Source organism: Lolium rigidum, chromosome 3 (assembly GCF_022539505.1).
Source record: "Lolium rigidum isolate FL_2022 chromosome 3, APGP_CSIRO_Lrig_0.1, whole genome shotgun sequence".
Taxonomy (NCBI): domain Eukaryota; kingdom Viridiplantae; phylum Streptophyta; class Magnoliopsida; order Poales; family Poaceae; genus Lolium; species Lolium rigidum.
The window spans coordinates 405169630-405186026 of NC_061510.1; the positions used below are offsets into that span (position 1 = coordinate 405169630).

Here is a 16397-nt window from a genome sequence, read left to right on the forward strand (position 1 = left end):
CTACATGATTCATACTTGGGGGATAATCACAGTAGACTAACCATGTTTTCATTTCAAGATAAATAAATCTTCTATGCTAATAATACAATCAAAGGTTAACAATTTACATGAGACCAGAGAATGTGGTCTCCTACGAACATGTTACCACCAACAAACAGCCTTTGCTGCTGGGGGAGGCAAGTATACATACAATGAAGCCAAAAAAGAATGCAGAGAAGAACGGCAAAAGGACATACACATTTGGGCATATACTATATATACAAAAGACAAGACTAACAATCCTAAGACCAAAAGACCCTGTCCAAGATCTTGCTGATTTGGCACCTCTGCCATAGGGCGATATGGCAAACATAATGGGTGCCCTATGTGTCGCTCCAATTATCGTCGTCTTCGTCATCACTTCCCACTGCCTGCTCCATAAAAGAACATTATGTAAGAGATAAGTAACTGAAAGACGTTGACATAACCATGGAAGTTAACTGTAGAGGGTGCAAACCTGGCGTATGGCATTTGCTTTCTCTATTATTGCAGCAACTCTCAGGTTCCCAGATGAGGCTCTAGCAGGGGCTCTCATGGATGCCGGTTTAGCAGAACCCACAGGTTTCAGGTCAAATGTCTGATTGAGAGCAAACAGCAAACCAGTCAGGGAGATGGTGAGGGGACTCTAGGGAAAGGAAGAAATTTCTATGTACCAACCTTGTTCCTTATCTGCTCTAGCCATAAGTTTCTATCATTGGTATTCGGCTTATCAGTTGTGGGGGCAAGTTCTGAAACCTTGCGCATCTGCACGTAAACAGGGTTAGGTGTTAACAACAAGAAACATAAGCGCGACACATGAGGATGTTCATGAGGGGAGTGGAAGATACCGTGCTTCTGTCATGCGCAGCAACAGCATCAACCAATGGATTTCTTGGGATGTTTCTTATTGAAATTGGCTTCCTGGTTAAGCGATGATCTGTGATCTCTGGTTCAAATTGGATCCCTTCCATTGATATTCCATAATTAGGATGAAGCATCTGAGGTCCCACAGTCCATCCCACTACAGGTGGCTGCTCAGCTTGTGTATAGCTACCATCACCAAGGCCACCAAGATATTTATTTGTATTGCTAGGCCACAACAGATTTGGTTGATGTATTATCTCGCTCCCCAAATTATGATCATCATGGGGATAATCTTCAGATACTGTTTGCTCTGCAGTAGGTGACTGGATTTCGGACAGACCACCCTCGTGGTTCTCCGCATCATGTTCCTGTAACTGACTCTTCTGGCTATTTCCTCCTTCTAATACTGAGCTTGATCCAGTATGTTTTGCTGTCTCTGAAGGGACACCACTTGTTATAGACGACTGATATTTCAGATTGTTCTGCTCATATAATGCATTTGAACTATGCTCTTCATTGTCTGAAGTCCCTGAGAATGATTCATCATGCTGAGGTCCCTGGTTGCTTCCATTTTCAGAAATATGCCCTGGTGCTGAAGAGCTAACTGTGTGCAAATGCACACTACCTGCAGCATTGTGCTCATCTACCGGTTTTCCGTCCTCGGATGTAGCTGGATCTGTATGACTGAGATGCTCAGTGATGTCTGAAATATCTGAACATAAGAGGTGCTGTTGAGGGTCATGCTGGTCAGTTACATGTTCACTGACCCCACTGTCAGTATTAGGATGTTCTTCAGCCTCCATTGGTGATGAAGCGATAGGCTCTTCATGCTTGATGTTCCCACAAGCCTCTGAAAATGGTCTGTCATGTTCCCTTGCAACATCATCTACTGTTGGAAGTGTGGAAGATTTTCCAGATTCTACCCTTTGATCATTATCGTCTACCATACAGCTCTGATGCCTCTCTTTGTTGTCCTGAGAGGAAACAGATGCTACTGGTTCTGCCATTCTGTCAATTGATCCTAGGTTGCTATCAATATCTTGGCTCAATGCAGGCAGAGAAGTTGTTCTCATTACAGGATCAGGAATACGGTCTTTTGTACTCAGAAGTCCTAAGCGAGGCCTTCCAAGCCTCCACTGAAGAGGAGGAAGAGGGGGTGGTTTCTCAGGATCTTCACTGGATACATTCTGAAATGGTTTAGTCCGTGGTGGAATAGGAGAATCCCAATAGTTTTCCTCAGGAATAAGGGAAGTAGAAGGCATTGTTGATCGTTCAGCTAGTGCACCAGAATTTGAAGAACCGGGTGCAATATGGGAATCAAATTCAGGTGAGCAATAGGATTCATTCTCTGCTTCCACTTGGACACTGGATGATGAAGGTCCATCTACTTCATTAACCTTGTCCTCGCTCAAGAGACATGGAGCAGTTTGAAAATCCAATTCAGGGGATGCACAAGGTTCCCACCCTTGTTCTACCTCAATATCAATTACTGAAGAATATGAAGCGATTCGGGAATCAAATTCCAGTGAGTAATAGGATCCATTCTCTGCTTCCACTTGGACATTGGATGGTGGAGTCCCATCTAGTTCACCAACGTCATAATCACTTAAGGGACATTGATCAATCTGAGAATCTAGTTCAGGAGACGAACAAGCTTCCCACCCTAGCTCAACATCGGTATTTCTTACTGATGTAGCAGCACCTGATCCAACAATCTTATCATTTACTGAAGAATGTGGAGTGATTTCGGAATCAGGATCACCTGCAACATGATCTTCAGACTCATTTTCTACTAACATAGAACCACTCAAAGGAGGACAACTTAGTTCATTTATTTTCTCGTCTGGTGAAGTACATGAAGCGATTCCAGAATCAAGTTCATCTGGAACACAAACTTCTGCCTCCTTTTCCACAAGATCACTGCTCGAAGGATGGTTATCCGGTTCAGGGGATGCACAAGCTTCCCACCCCGGTTCAGGAGATGCACAAGCTTCCCACCTTTGTTCTACCTCGGTATCTGTAGCGGCAACTTGACCATCGATCTTATCACTTACTGAAGAATATTGAGCAATTCGGGAATCAAATTCAGGGGAGTAATAGGAACCGTTCTCAGCTTCCAATTGGACATTGGATGATGGAATCCCATCTAGTTCACCAACCTCGTGATTACTTAAGAGACATGGAGCACTCCTCATACGCGGGACATCTGAATCGTCACCTGCCTTACTGATTGAGGGAGATGGAACAGTTTCAGAATCAAGTTGATCTAAGACACGAACATCTGATTCCTGTGTTAGAACAGGTTTGCTCAAAGGAAGGACATCCAGTTCATCCAAGCTCTGGGCTCCTACTGCCGGTTCTAGTGGTAGAGAGTTAATAAAATGAACATCCAGTGCATCTAGCTTTTTATCAATGACAACAGGTGAAACAAGGTCAGCACATGTTTCCTTCTCTTCTTTCACTGGAGCAACTTTGCCTGAAGGAGAGCCATATATTTCACTAATCTTTTCATTATCCAACAAACCAGTACCTTTATCAGAAACAACCCCATGCAAGGCATGTCGTTCCTGCTCTATTTTCACTGAGACAGAAGGTGCAATAAGTTCAGGACTTTCCTCATCATGGAGAGACTCATCAGAACTCGAGCCAGAGTCCACTCCTGGTGTCTTGCCATCAGGAACCTCCTTGGCAGAAAAGGGCATGGATGTCTCACCTGGTATATCACCGGCAGATGAACATTCAGCAAGCTGATAATCAGGCTTATAACAATCTGCTTTCTGGTCTAATTCCGTTAGCAGCGCAGAGACAGAACCAGGGAAGTCCAGTACACTGACCACACAACCATTTGTAATATCGTTTGAGTCTGAGGATGGTTCGCCATCAAAACCTTTGTTGGCAGTAGTAAAATCCATCTCATGGTACTCATGGCAGAAGGATCCAAACTCCTGTTCAGTCATAACTTCAGACGGTAAAGGTGCTTCATCAGGTGGAGTTGCAGATTCCCAAAGGGAATCATCATTAAGTGGGTACTGGTTCTCTTCTGCTTTCATGTGACCATGTTGGATTAGAAGTTCTGAAAGAAAATCCTGTTCTTCTTCAGAACAATATGGTTGATAGCTCATACCGGGTGAAGGATCAGTTGAGCTCACTCTGTACCCAGGATCCATGAATGGGTTTGTAGCAAACGACTCCTGAGCAGACAACTCACTCACCAAATCTTGATCGACATGTGATGGTTGTTCCCCAACCATGCTACTGTTCATGCTTACTGCAACGTCCTTGTTCAAATCACACTGGCATGAAACTTCAGCACTAAGAGTGGTCTCTTCTGGTAAGTTCTCTTGAGAAAAAGATTTTTCCAAATAATGCGATGATGGAACGTATTGAATATCATGACTGCCCCTGAATGTTTCACCTGAAGTTTCTATTTCAATGGGCTGTTGAAGAATGGCTGGCTGCAACATACTTTCTTTATAGATATGTCCTCTTGACTCTTCTGGCGCTCCAACAATTTCACAAGTAGCTTCAACTGTTTCCATGTCTTCCCTGAAAGGAGAACTGGATTGCAACAGTGCATCAGGCCTACAGTTTTCCTCCCTAGATTTTATAACCATAACCTCTGCTTTCTCAGTATATCTGGCACCATCAGTACGCTCCTCTTCCCAAGGTATCATGTCATCTTCGAAAATATTGGAAACTGATTCATCTGCAACCTCAGCATCAACCAGAACTTCACCATGCTCCACACCTTTTCCAGTCTCAATTGATTCACGGTATTCCATGCAGGAATTGCTGGCACCAAGTAGCGGAGCAGTGCTACAAGCTGGTGGGGCATCAATAATTGATGGTTTTGTAACATCATTCAACGGTGGAGAGTGTTCAAGCGTCTCATTTACATGAGCTTCTGAGTCATCTTGGAGAGTTGATTCAGATTCAGCAAGTCCTGGAATCGCTTGAACATTAGATAAGTGTGTGGGCACAACAGACGCCTGCTCAGGATCCTCTTTCTGTGTGTCGATCCTAATTGAACAAGGCCCATTTTCCAGCGTAAATATGTCTTGATCTGCTGCAACATGCTTATATAGGTCTTCAGCTGGTAAATATTGCAACTCTTCAACAATTTCATCATGATCTGCTTCATACAATGGATTATTCAGCATGCTTGAATGTACAACTGAATAAAACCAATGCAACACAGTAAACCACCCAATCAAATAAATCATTTAGGTAGAACAAGAAAAAACAATAACTTACCATCAAGATGCTTGTGGATACAATCAGGATCCAAACTAGCTAGTGTTGAACTCATATTAATTTCTTCAGGAAATGCAATATTGTCCAACTCCAAGTCCTTCATGTGCACAACAGGATCCATGTCCGGCAGTGTTACAAGTTTGCTAGCTGTTCCTTGGACAACTGTATCTACAGATGTGCATTCTTCAAACTGGTCCTTGGACAACTGCATTTGCTCTTGATTAGGTGTGCTACTGTGGAGTAACAAGTCGTCAGCATCTGGAACTCTGATTTCTCCACCAGCATGTGAAACATCATTAGGTTGTCCAAATATCGTAGAAGTACCATCTAGCACATCGTTTTCGCCATGCCCCGCTGAGCGATATGCTATTTCGTGGTAATTACTGCTGCTGGTAGCTAAACCTGGCATGTCAAGACAGTAACTATGAATGTCAAAGAAAAGGAAAGAGGGATCACAATGGGAGCAAAATGGGGTTCATCCAAACATAAACGAAAGGAAATTTATTGAAAGAATTTATACTTCAGATGTAAGAATTACCATCCAAGCAACTAGATGTCTGGGATAACTTTTTATCAGAACTAGGGGCAGCAGCAGCGGCATGATAATCATTGGGAGGGAGAAAAGAAACCTCCTGGTTCTGTTTACAGCCATTGAGATCATTGTTGGTTTCAAAGTTACCATTGTCATCAGAGGTTACACTGGATGATGAACTGACATCCATTAGCTCAACATCATTAAAAGGCTCTCTGTTGTTGATCCAGCTACCACTACTCAATTGTCTACACGAATCTGAATCAGAGTCTGTATCTTTTGTGTCTGAAACTACAGAAGGAGAAGAATCACTTAGCAAAAATGAGTCTGCACGGGTTGATTCTCTGCCATTGCATGGATTGTTCAACCCTGATGATAGGTCTATGGCAGGACCTAGTTCTGAAATCTGCACATGCACCGCACTTTCAACTTCCTTGCCATGATAGTTCAACTTACTTGCTTCCATTTTGGTACTGAGATCCCTTTTACTTTCCACGGCATGGTCGGTTTCACTTTCTGATTCTGTATTAACAGCATCAATAAAGTTGTCTTGATCGCTACCAACTTCATCAAGCCTGCAGTGGCCATCGTCATGGTTAACAGGAGCCACAGCTGATTGAAGTTTGTCTTCCCGCACTGACTGCAATTGACAATTGCTTTCCTCATCCTTAAAATCTGTACCACCCTGCAACCTTCCTGAGGTTGAGAATATGTCATTTTGCTCCACAAGAGATCCCTTACAGATCTGTCCCCTCTCGGCATGTTCATGTTGTGTTGCTAGAAATTGACCATCATCTACCTTGAGGAAAACCGACCCATTAATGGGTGCAGATGCAGTCACCAAGCTGTCAGATTCGTCTATTGGGACAACCTTATTCATTTCAAGTTTAGCAGAAGACTGAGCAGCAGCACTGAAGTTGTCTAATTCTCCACATGAAGATATTATTTCACTTGAGTCGGTTGACCTAAAATTTGCATGGTAGTACCTTGCAGAATAGTTTGACAGGATTTTTTGTTGTGATAAAATTACTTCTTCCAACTGTTCCCTGCAGATAATGCTTATAGTTTGTGGATGCCTGGGTTTCAGCTTTGTTGTCCTTGGTGGAATTTTTCTAGAAGATCTATCTTTTGAGGAAGTTATTTGAGACCTGCAGATTTTCCAAAAAAAAAAAAAAGAATTATATTGTATCATGGTAAATCTAGCCTAAAAATAAGATTCTCCCAAGTCTTCACATGACCAATAGCGGCCGTATACTTACTCAGAATTCGCAACAAGCAACGATTCCAATGTTTCCCCTTTCCTGCGCATAGCCTTTTTCTGAAAGAAAAAAGTCTTAGTAAGATTTTTACTGCATAGAAATTATTATGGGACCACAAAGATCTGCATATATTTGAACAGATTAAATGATACGAAGAACATACCATGAGGAAAGAACATTTTCAAGTCCAAGGCAAGTTGAGATGATAACTAATTATGAACTATTGGGAGATGAACAATGTAATTCAGACTGATAGTCCTTCCAAATCTAAACACTGCTGTGTGGCATATTTTTCTTGCATCGAAATTTTTTGTTCATGCAATTTTGCTGAACCCAACCCTCAAGCTGAAGCTAAGCTTATGTGTTCGGAAAAAAATTTCCTAAAGCTGATGTGCATATTAGTATTTTGGTGAATGCTATACCAGCATTTCTCAACTAAAAGTTACTATATAAGTTTATAAAGGAAATAGCAACTACTGGCACATTTTGCATATAGGCACTTGGTAAAGTAGCTAGCACAAACTGAAGACTTTTTGGCAAAAATATGAGTAGTGTTGGCAAGAATTGAGAATGTGTTACTTGCCTTTACTTTACGGGGATTCTTTTCTCTGAAGTAATCTGTTTCAATCATGCTAGAGGTCTGTCCCATCTTAAAGAAAGAAGGGTCTGAATATCGTTTCAATGAAGCCCCAGCACCAGCAACATCGAACCTGAAGAGCAAACCTGGTGTGTAATTGTTGATAAAACATCCATAGCAAATCTACACAAACAGAATACGAAGCATCCACATACTTATCCAGCGTGAATAGATGCGGTGGGCCACGGCATTCTTCATATGAATCCAAAATGAAACGAGGCATATCTCCTATCGTGATCAAATTCTGATTAAGCTGAAGATTCGCATGCCACTCGATACCTACACGAGGATGTACCGAGAACAACTGAAGTAAGAACCATAACAGCACAAAATAATATAATCAGAACATGTATGGTCTTTTTCCAGCTTTACTAACCGTCATCGTGTAGGTAGTTTAAGTGGTCAGTCTGGGATATTATAATCGCCTTCTCTACTGCAGGAAACTCTGCCTCCAGCTGCTGCAACCTAAGCATTAAACCATGCCCTCTAGAAGCAGCGGCCATCACATCTTCATGCAGGTCATGAAAAATTTCCGCCGCAAACCTTTTGCATGAGGGAAACATAAAAGGCCTTCAGTACAAATGGAATTGCATGAGGGAAACATAAAAGTTCTTCAGTACAAATGGAGACACCAACATATTCACATAGAACACAATTTTAACACAGTTATTATGACATGGATATAAGCATTGTTAATCAAAAACATATACACATCCACACTGAACAATCTGAATGAATCTTATCTTAAAGATGAAATGATGACTAACAAGGAAACCTGCTAAAATCCATTGAGATGTTCACATTAGGCAAAAGTAAAACAAGTAGGACAGAGAAATGGTGAAAAAGTACTCCATAATGCTAACTAGTGTGCATTGCCTACCAAATTTCGACTTGTCTTGTGTAATGCACAAACTTGTTTGAAGGACAAATGTAAGCACAATGCTGTCTCCCGTGACTAGAGTCCTTGCTCAAATCAACTAATATCAAATGCAGCATGCAAAGCATAGATTCTGCTAGAAGCCAACAAAGGAACAAAACAACACTCAATTTCCCCATCTCGCAATAGTGGAAGGGAAGGGCTGCAAATTGAAATCGCGTCCTCCTATGAGTGAGAGGGAAATTTTCCGGTCCCATCCAAATCTTGATCGAATTTTTGAAAGCCAGTCTTGGGCCCAAATTGAACTGAAAAATCCGACCTAAGCGTAGCTCTGGCCACCCCAGAATTTGGAGCAAAATGGTACAGACGAAGGAAATTCCCCAGCCAAACTGAAGCCGAGAACACGCAGGCAGAAACCTAAGAGGCACGAAAACCCGTAAAGCTATGTACAGGTAGACACCCCCAAAACAGCAACAACAAAGGGCATCCGTCATAGCCCGAAAATCGCAGTCGGCCGCGACAGAGCACGCCCAAAAATTCCCGAAAACCGCAGCAGCACTTACTCGGCGAGATCCCCTAGCTGTCGTAGCACGCCGACGAGGCCCGCCATGGCGACGCCCTCGAGCAGCGCCTCCGGGTCATCCTCCTCCTCCGGCGCGTACAGGTCCGGATCCGCCAGCCCGTACTCGTTCCGCACCTGGTAGCGTATCATCTCCGCGACTCCCCTCCGCTCCTGCCTCGCCTTCAGGATTCCGCCACCATTTGGCGGGGGAGCCGCCTCCGCCTCCGCCGGCCTACTACTCGGCTAGCTGGCCGGAGCGTGACAGCTCGGGTAGATTCGCGCGGGTGGCCGTAGCTCGAGAAGGAAGAAAAATATTCTACTGGATTCAGCGTAGAGAGTAGAGACACGGACGGGAGGAAGACGAGGCTACGCGTCAGTGGAAGCAGAAAACACATTCTTATTTGCTCACGAGACTCTCTCTGACACGTGAGCCCGTATGCTCCCCGAGGCCCGTGAACCCCCACTAACCCCACGAATTTCTTCACTCACGGTCCGTCCACCCTACTCGCTGTCACGTGGGCCCGTATCTGGTCAAAATGCGTGGGGCATGCCAGTCAGTGAGGGATCAGGCAGCAGGGGGTCTGGATGAAGGCGCGGCCCGGGCATGGTGGTGGAGTTTGACACGGGAATTAAGGATGATTGGAGTAGATTAGGCTTTGACGGTGGTGGGGCCCGCCCGAGGCTGGATCGATCGCGCCGAGCTGAGCTGGTTATTTATTGCTCCTTCGCTCAGTTCGGCCCAGCGAGAGTGAGTCCGACCCCGTTCCACTTAGTAGGAGCACATTACCATGTGTCCATATTCCATCGTCTCATTATCCGATAAGGCAACAACTATGGAAGTGGGTTCGGTGCGGCTCCAACATTTATTAGCGAGACACAAATGCAGCTGAGATTCACTAGTGCTTTATGGCCACGCCACGCTAGGCAGCTTGTCACTTGATCCAGTCCTGAACTTTCTACTACCACGTAAGATCAGGTTGATTTGCATTGTTTGCTAAGAAAAATGTATTTTGCTCATGTGTGTAGATGCATCCACTGCTCGGTAAACATAATTAAATCGTCAAAGATTATAGGAAAAAATTTTATGGATATCCATTTAGGCATTATACGTCCACTCACAGAGACTCCTAGCAAAATGACATTTTTTGTGACTTGCATAAAAAAAATATTTTGGTGCTCCAGAATAGCCTCTCACTGGATTTTTTTTTTGTCATTTTGCGTTGTCTAGGAAAATATCTTTCTTTTTGTGTCCACATATGCATCAAGAAAAAACTACAATTTTGGACATTTTAAAATACATTTATAATGCACTTTTAATAATAGGTGTACTTCAGTCTATGAGCCAAAACACCATATCAGGTTATTTACTTTCATGCACTTTTTGCTTTCTCGGAAATCTTTGCCATATGCTCGGACCATTCTATTTCGGTGGCGGCTGCAGGCCACACCGGGTGGGTGATCTGGTTCCGTCGGGTCTTATCCCAGGCAGAGGCCTTGGCGTGGGATTCACTGTGAGCTCTCTTTCTGGATGTCCTCATGGACGATCATGGTAGTGTTTCCTTACACCTGAGGGCATTGTCTTACTTGGACCTCTCCACTCTGGAAAGCTCTACTTCCTCTTATTAGTAAGATCTGCGTGTGCCTACTTCGGAACTGCATTCCCTCAGAGGTAGAGGTCCCAAAATGCAATGGGTAGGGTAACGACATGTGTGTGGTTCGAGAGTGCACGACCCACATCATGGTTTCCTATCTTTGTAGCTTTTCCCTCGAGGCGCTGGGACTGAGTGGTATGCCCTAGACATTGGTGAGCTCCTAGAGATAAATGCAAATCGTACTGGTAAGAGGAGGCACCTCTTCTGGTTAGTGTTTGAGGCCATGACCAGGACCCTCTTGAACGTATCTTTCTGTGGCAGGTTTCTGACTATGTGTTAAAATTATTGGCGTTTTTTCAGCCGTGGTACCCGCTCAGTAGGCACAACGGGATAGGGACCGACTGACGGCATGCTGGAGGACCTTCTATCGACGGCATGCCATTTATCTATGCCGATCAGTCGATGAGTTGCTCTACTTCATAGGGTTGTATCGCTTTTCTTCTGTTTTGGGCATGTCTATGTTGTTGCCCCGGAATTTTTTCTATTTTTCGTTGGTAACGAACCTTGTATAAATGTGAGTGCTTTATTTATAACACGGGGTGAAAGCCTATTTCGAGGAGGAGCTGCTAACAAGTGGTTGAGGTCAAAGCAAACTAAGGCGTAGTCGGGGTGGGATTGTAACAAGACTTCTCTTTTTCGAGAATATACCCTAGAAGGTGTATCAATCATAAAGAAGAAAGGTCAAGACAGTCGATACAAAGCCAAGAATCCACTCCATGATACAACGCCACACCATGATACAACGCCAAGCGTTAAACAACACGGCCTCAAAACACCCCATGATAAAGGACTCTTCTTGCCCAATATTCTGGGACGAATGGCGAGAAGAAGAGCACAAGGCTTCAGAACCGCGTCACAAACCAAGCAAGACAACACCGACTCGACCTCGACTCGAAGGCAACCCAGACCAACGTACCTCCCCTCATGCGCCTAGAGGAGTCGGCGAGAAAAAAGGCAGGGTCTTGACGAACTTGGGGAAGATATCGAACGGAGCATCTGCCACGTCGTACATTGCGTCCCGGAAGCGCAAACCTTGGGTCGCGGCCACCACCTGCAGCACATCACCAACCCCAAACTTCTATTTATATTTCATTTTGTTATACATAGTTTAAAAGAAAAAAATCTAAAAATTTAAAAATAGAAATGAAAAAATAAACTACATACTCACTCGAGGTCAACTAGATCGATTTGCTTCACTGTGTCTCCATTACATGTAGCTTGATTTGGCTTAAAGGTCGGTCGACCGTCCCCTTTTTGCCACTGCGAGCTGGCCGTACGTGTGTCTACATTGCACACCACGACGTGCTCGGTTTGTTTATTACCTCTGCCACGAGTTCACGGGTAGCACTGTACGCTCGCGTGTGTTAGTTCGCTAATATGCCGACATGCGGACCCAGAGGCAAATGGTACTTAAAACCCTCTTGGGATGTCACTCGTATAGCAGCTATATACCGACGTACGGCTAGCCAGTTATTCAACTCGATCTATTGAAAGAGCAGTACCTAACTAATGTGGACTGCATCTTGGCAATCAAGTTTTCGGTTGCAATAATCAACACCACATTAAATTGAAACAGACCGTACAGACTCTCGACCTGTATATCTTACCTGCTTTCATATTCCCTTCCATAATCAAACAACAAATATAGTGTTGGGTATTATTGTTGAGAAAGAAAAACTAATCAAACAACAAATATAGTGTTGGGTATTATTCTTGAGAAAGAAAAACTTCACGGGTCCTGATCCAATTCAGGTAGAGTACTATGAAGCATTTTATGAGAAAAAAAAGGTGTCGGTATATTATTGGTTTCTTTGTCCCTAGGCAAAAATCCAATTCTGCCTTTTGCTGGAGCACATAAGCTGACGGTTCGCCTTCACGTGCTCGCTCCAGCTTTGGTGCACATGAAGGAAGACCCACACGTCATTGACTCACGGTAAATCTTGGTCAGAAAAGCAATTGTCGACCGACAGTTTCAATGTAACAATTGATGGTGTGATGAAGAAAGAAGGTGGACTGCTATAGAGTGTTGGTGACTGAAAATGGGGCGGCAACGATGGCGTTCTAACGAAGGACATGTATTGTACCACATGCATATGGAACCTATCGTGACATCGAGCGGAGTGGTGTGTGTTACTGTTGCCCGCCGTACTAACCCCCTCCCCGGGCGATCGGCCCTCCCTGCTGTGCTCGCATTGCAAAGAGGTTTCACCGGAATCCATCCATCATTGGTTCCACCCTAGATATAGTCTGTTCCTTGGACGCGGACCAAGCATCGAGGCAGCGTGGGCGATGCTGGTAGTGGCAGGAGCTACTTCTCGGCTGCCGCATCCCTGGCACATGTGTGAACTAAGCCCCCTGCAGGCTGGTCGCAGATCCATCGTCGATCTCCTTGGTTAGCCGTCATAGCACGGCGTGGATGCGACCGCTGGATAACTTGGTGGGCCCCAATTCCAATGTCATTTTTGTTTAATTTCTGTTTCAGCGCATATTGCTAAATCGATCTGCGGTCAGATTTATGTGAATTTTTTGAAAACAGTATTTTCTAAAATTTAAGCATGAAAGTGATAGTTTTGTGCTAAGAACTCTAGGTCCGACACGATGCAGGTCATGGAGGCCCACGTGAGACGGCGGACACGCAGAATTTCGCGATCAACCTTGAAACCTTGAGAAGAAGAGTGCCGTTGTGCTCCCTTTTGGAGCTGTGAGAAATGTGAGCATGAAAATGGAGACGGTAGCTGTCGGTTGCTACTTGCTACAGCGAGTACGTACCGTCGTTCGAACGCCACAGCACGCCCGGACATCACATGGTACCCGGCCGGCTACCCCACGGAACGGAAGGCGTCGTCAAGTTTTGGCAACGAGCGCGACCGACCAAGCATAGCATAATTGCATGGTGCCGGTCCACACTGGCCTGGCGGTTGTGGGCTTTTACTGTCTTGTAGCCCATCCTACTCACTGTCCTCGCTGCTCCACCGTTTTTCGCACTCGCCCAGAGATTTCGCCTCACGTCATCTCCAGCGGCGCCACGCAAACGGACGCTAGCGACCGTTTTCGTTCGTCGTGATCGGAAATGCGTCTGGGGCCTGTTCCAGCGGGGCGACGCAAAGTGACCGGGTCGTCCGCGGAGACGCAAACCTGACCTAAATATGCGCCTCCGATGCGTCTCTGTGGACGTCCGGAAACGTCCGCTCGTGTCTGGCGGACGTTCCGGCTGGCCCGCCTGGCAGCGACCCTGCGTCGATGCGTCTTCTCAAACGCGCCAGCGACTGCAAAGTTGCGTCGCTTCGGCACTCTGCGCCACGTTAATGGCGATGATGCCTCGGCTGCCGAGCGGCCGCCCACCTCCGCCAACCAGGTTAATGGCGACGCCACGCGTCCCGCGGCCACCGCATGCCGCCGCCCTATATAAAGGGGGCACGCGTTCTTCTTCCTCATCCACTCCTCCAAAGAAACCCTAGCCGCCACAAAGCTCGACCGTAGCACCGCCTAGGTGTTCCTGCGACGCAGCCAAGCCCGTGAGGAAGTCCATGGCCGGTCCTGGTGGCCGGCGAGGCGGTCGAGACCGCGGCCCTGGGCGCCCCCGTGGCCGGGGCAGGGGCCGCCGTGGTGGAGCAGCTACGGCCCCACGCTCGCCATCGCATGCGCCCTCCTCGTCCTCGCAGGAGGAGCGCTGCTTCGAGTTCCTCCTCCGCATCGATGACGACCCACTCGCCATCAAGCGGCTACCGACAAGTTCGCCGAGTTCGTCGACGGCGTCGAGCCGGCGCACTTGCGGCTACGGGAGGCCGGCCGCAACTTCGCCGCCGGACCGTGGAGGTCCTGTTCGACGGGCAGGGCAAGATGTACCGCACACGGGGTGGGACAAGTTCGCCCGTGACCTCGACCTCGAGCCCGGCTGCCGGCTCACCTTCCTCTACGAGGGGGACGGCGAGATGATCGTCAAGGTGTTCGGCGACACGGCCTGCCGCAGGCACTACCACACCGACGACTCCGGCTCCGACACCGATAGTTAGAACGTTGAGTGTTCTTTCTTTGCAGCGAATCTGGCTACGGGCCAGACGAAGCTAGTAGTCGAGGTTTCTGGATGTTCGCTTCATCGGTAGAACCAACAAGGGCACCATCTCCTCCCGCTGGATTTTCCAGTTTGGGTGACCGGGTGCCCTTGAATGTTCTTTCTTGGCAGCGAACATACGGAAATCAACACAACTGGCTTCTTTTTTTAAAAAAATTTATATTTGTGTCAACCATGGTTCAAACTATGTGTTAGTTTGTGTAAACCATGTTCCAAACTATGTGTTAGTTTGTGTAAAATCATGTTTCAAAATGTTATATTTGAAACTATGTTTAAATGGAGAAGAGGGAAAAAAGGGAAAAAAAATTAAATGCGTCGCCCCGCTGGAGCAGACCCCAGACGCAAACGGACGCGCGGACAAAAACGGTCATTTTTGCGTCCGCAACGCGACGCAAACGGACGCTCGCGGACATTAAAATGTGTCGCGCCGCTGGAGATGCCCTCAACTCCTTGGTGATTTTACCATAAATAAATAGTTCATTCCTTGTTTTATATTTTCTAAAAGAATATGTAAATTAATATTAAGTACATACTAATTACTCCACCTCTGCAACAATGTGACGTTGAGAGCTGAGTTGAGGCACTAATATGATGCACACAGCAAAAAATACCTAGATAAAGACAAAAAAAGAAAGCTCTGCCGAGACAAACAAACAACGCAACAACCATCAAAACTTCGCAAAGGTTCTCCAAAGACGATGCCTGCATAAAGAGGACACCACACTAGCATCATCGTCACCCGATCTGAACCAACATCTGGCCTTGGGTTTTTACCCTAGAAAAAGTCCGCTCAATCCCCAAACAAAATTTTGAACAAAAAATATCTTTAGATCCATCAATTCCAGGTAAAACCATTGAAGGTCAGACCTACAATTTTCACTCCGGAGACCAGAACTCGTTGCTCAAAGGGCACCACCGAGAATCAAAGTCCTCCCGTGTTACCGAGCCCACTTGCAAAAATGCAGCAAAGCACCAATCGCTCGGCTCAAATTCGTTATGCACACGGTTTGACGTGAACTACGCTACACAAACAAACACCGCATAAGCAATACGGGCAGTGAAACATCATCTTCTTCCCCACCGTTGGGAACTGTAGGATAACGTTGCATAGAAAACAAAAATTTTCCTACCGCGAACACGCAATCCAAGCCAAGATGCAATCTAGAAGACGGTAGCAACGAGGGGGTATCGAGTCTCACCCTTGAAGAGATTCCAAAGCCTACAAGATGAGGCTCTTGTTGCTGCGGTAGACGTTCACTTGCTGCTTGCAAAAGCGCGTAGAAGATCTTGATCACGATCGCTCCGGCGCCACGAACGGGCAGCACCTCCGTACTCGGTCACACGTTCGGTGTTGATGAAGACGACGTCCTTCTCCCCGTTCCAGCGGGCAGCGGAAGTAGTAGCTCCTCCTTGAATCCGGCAGCACGACGGCGTGGTGGCGGTGGCGATGGAGATCTTCGGCGGAGCTTCGCTAAGCGTGCGGGAGAAGAGGAGGAGAGAGGGGGCGGCTAGGGTTGGGAGAGGGGGTGGCCGGCCACCTATGGGTGCGGCCAAGCTATGGGCTTGTGGTGGTCAGCCCCCTCTCCTATGCCCCTCATTATATAGGTGGAAGCCCCAAGAGTTCTAGTCCAAGTCTTCGAATAAGACCCCAACACTAAAACCTCCCATAT

At 46.1% G+C, this 16397-nt stretch overlaps 1 protein-coding gene across 1 annotated transcript; it reads right to left on the reverse strand.

Annotated features, from left to right (window-relative positions):
- Window positions 1-23: 23 nt before the first annotated feature.
- LOC124704654 (SCAR-like protein 1) lies at window positions 24-9161 on the reverse strand (the record flags this gene model as incomplete). The annotated part of the gene is given in 11 exon segments (XM_047236924.1): window positions 24-410; window positions 497-616; window positions 697-783; window positions 867-5056; window positions 5137-5538; window positions 5675-6816; window positions 6928-6986; window positions 7511-7637; window positions 7720-7843; window positions 7941-8107; window positions 9005-9161. Coding segments are annotated over 11 exon segments (6615 nt in total). The 3' UTR covers window positions 24-362.
- Window positions 9162-16397: the final 7236 nt, after the last annotated feature.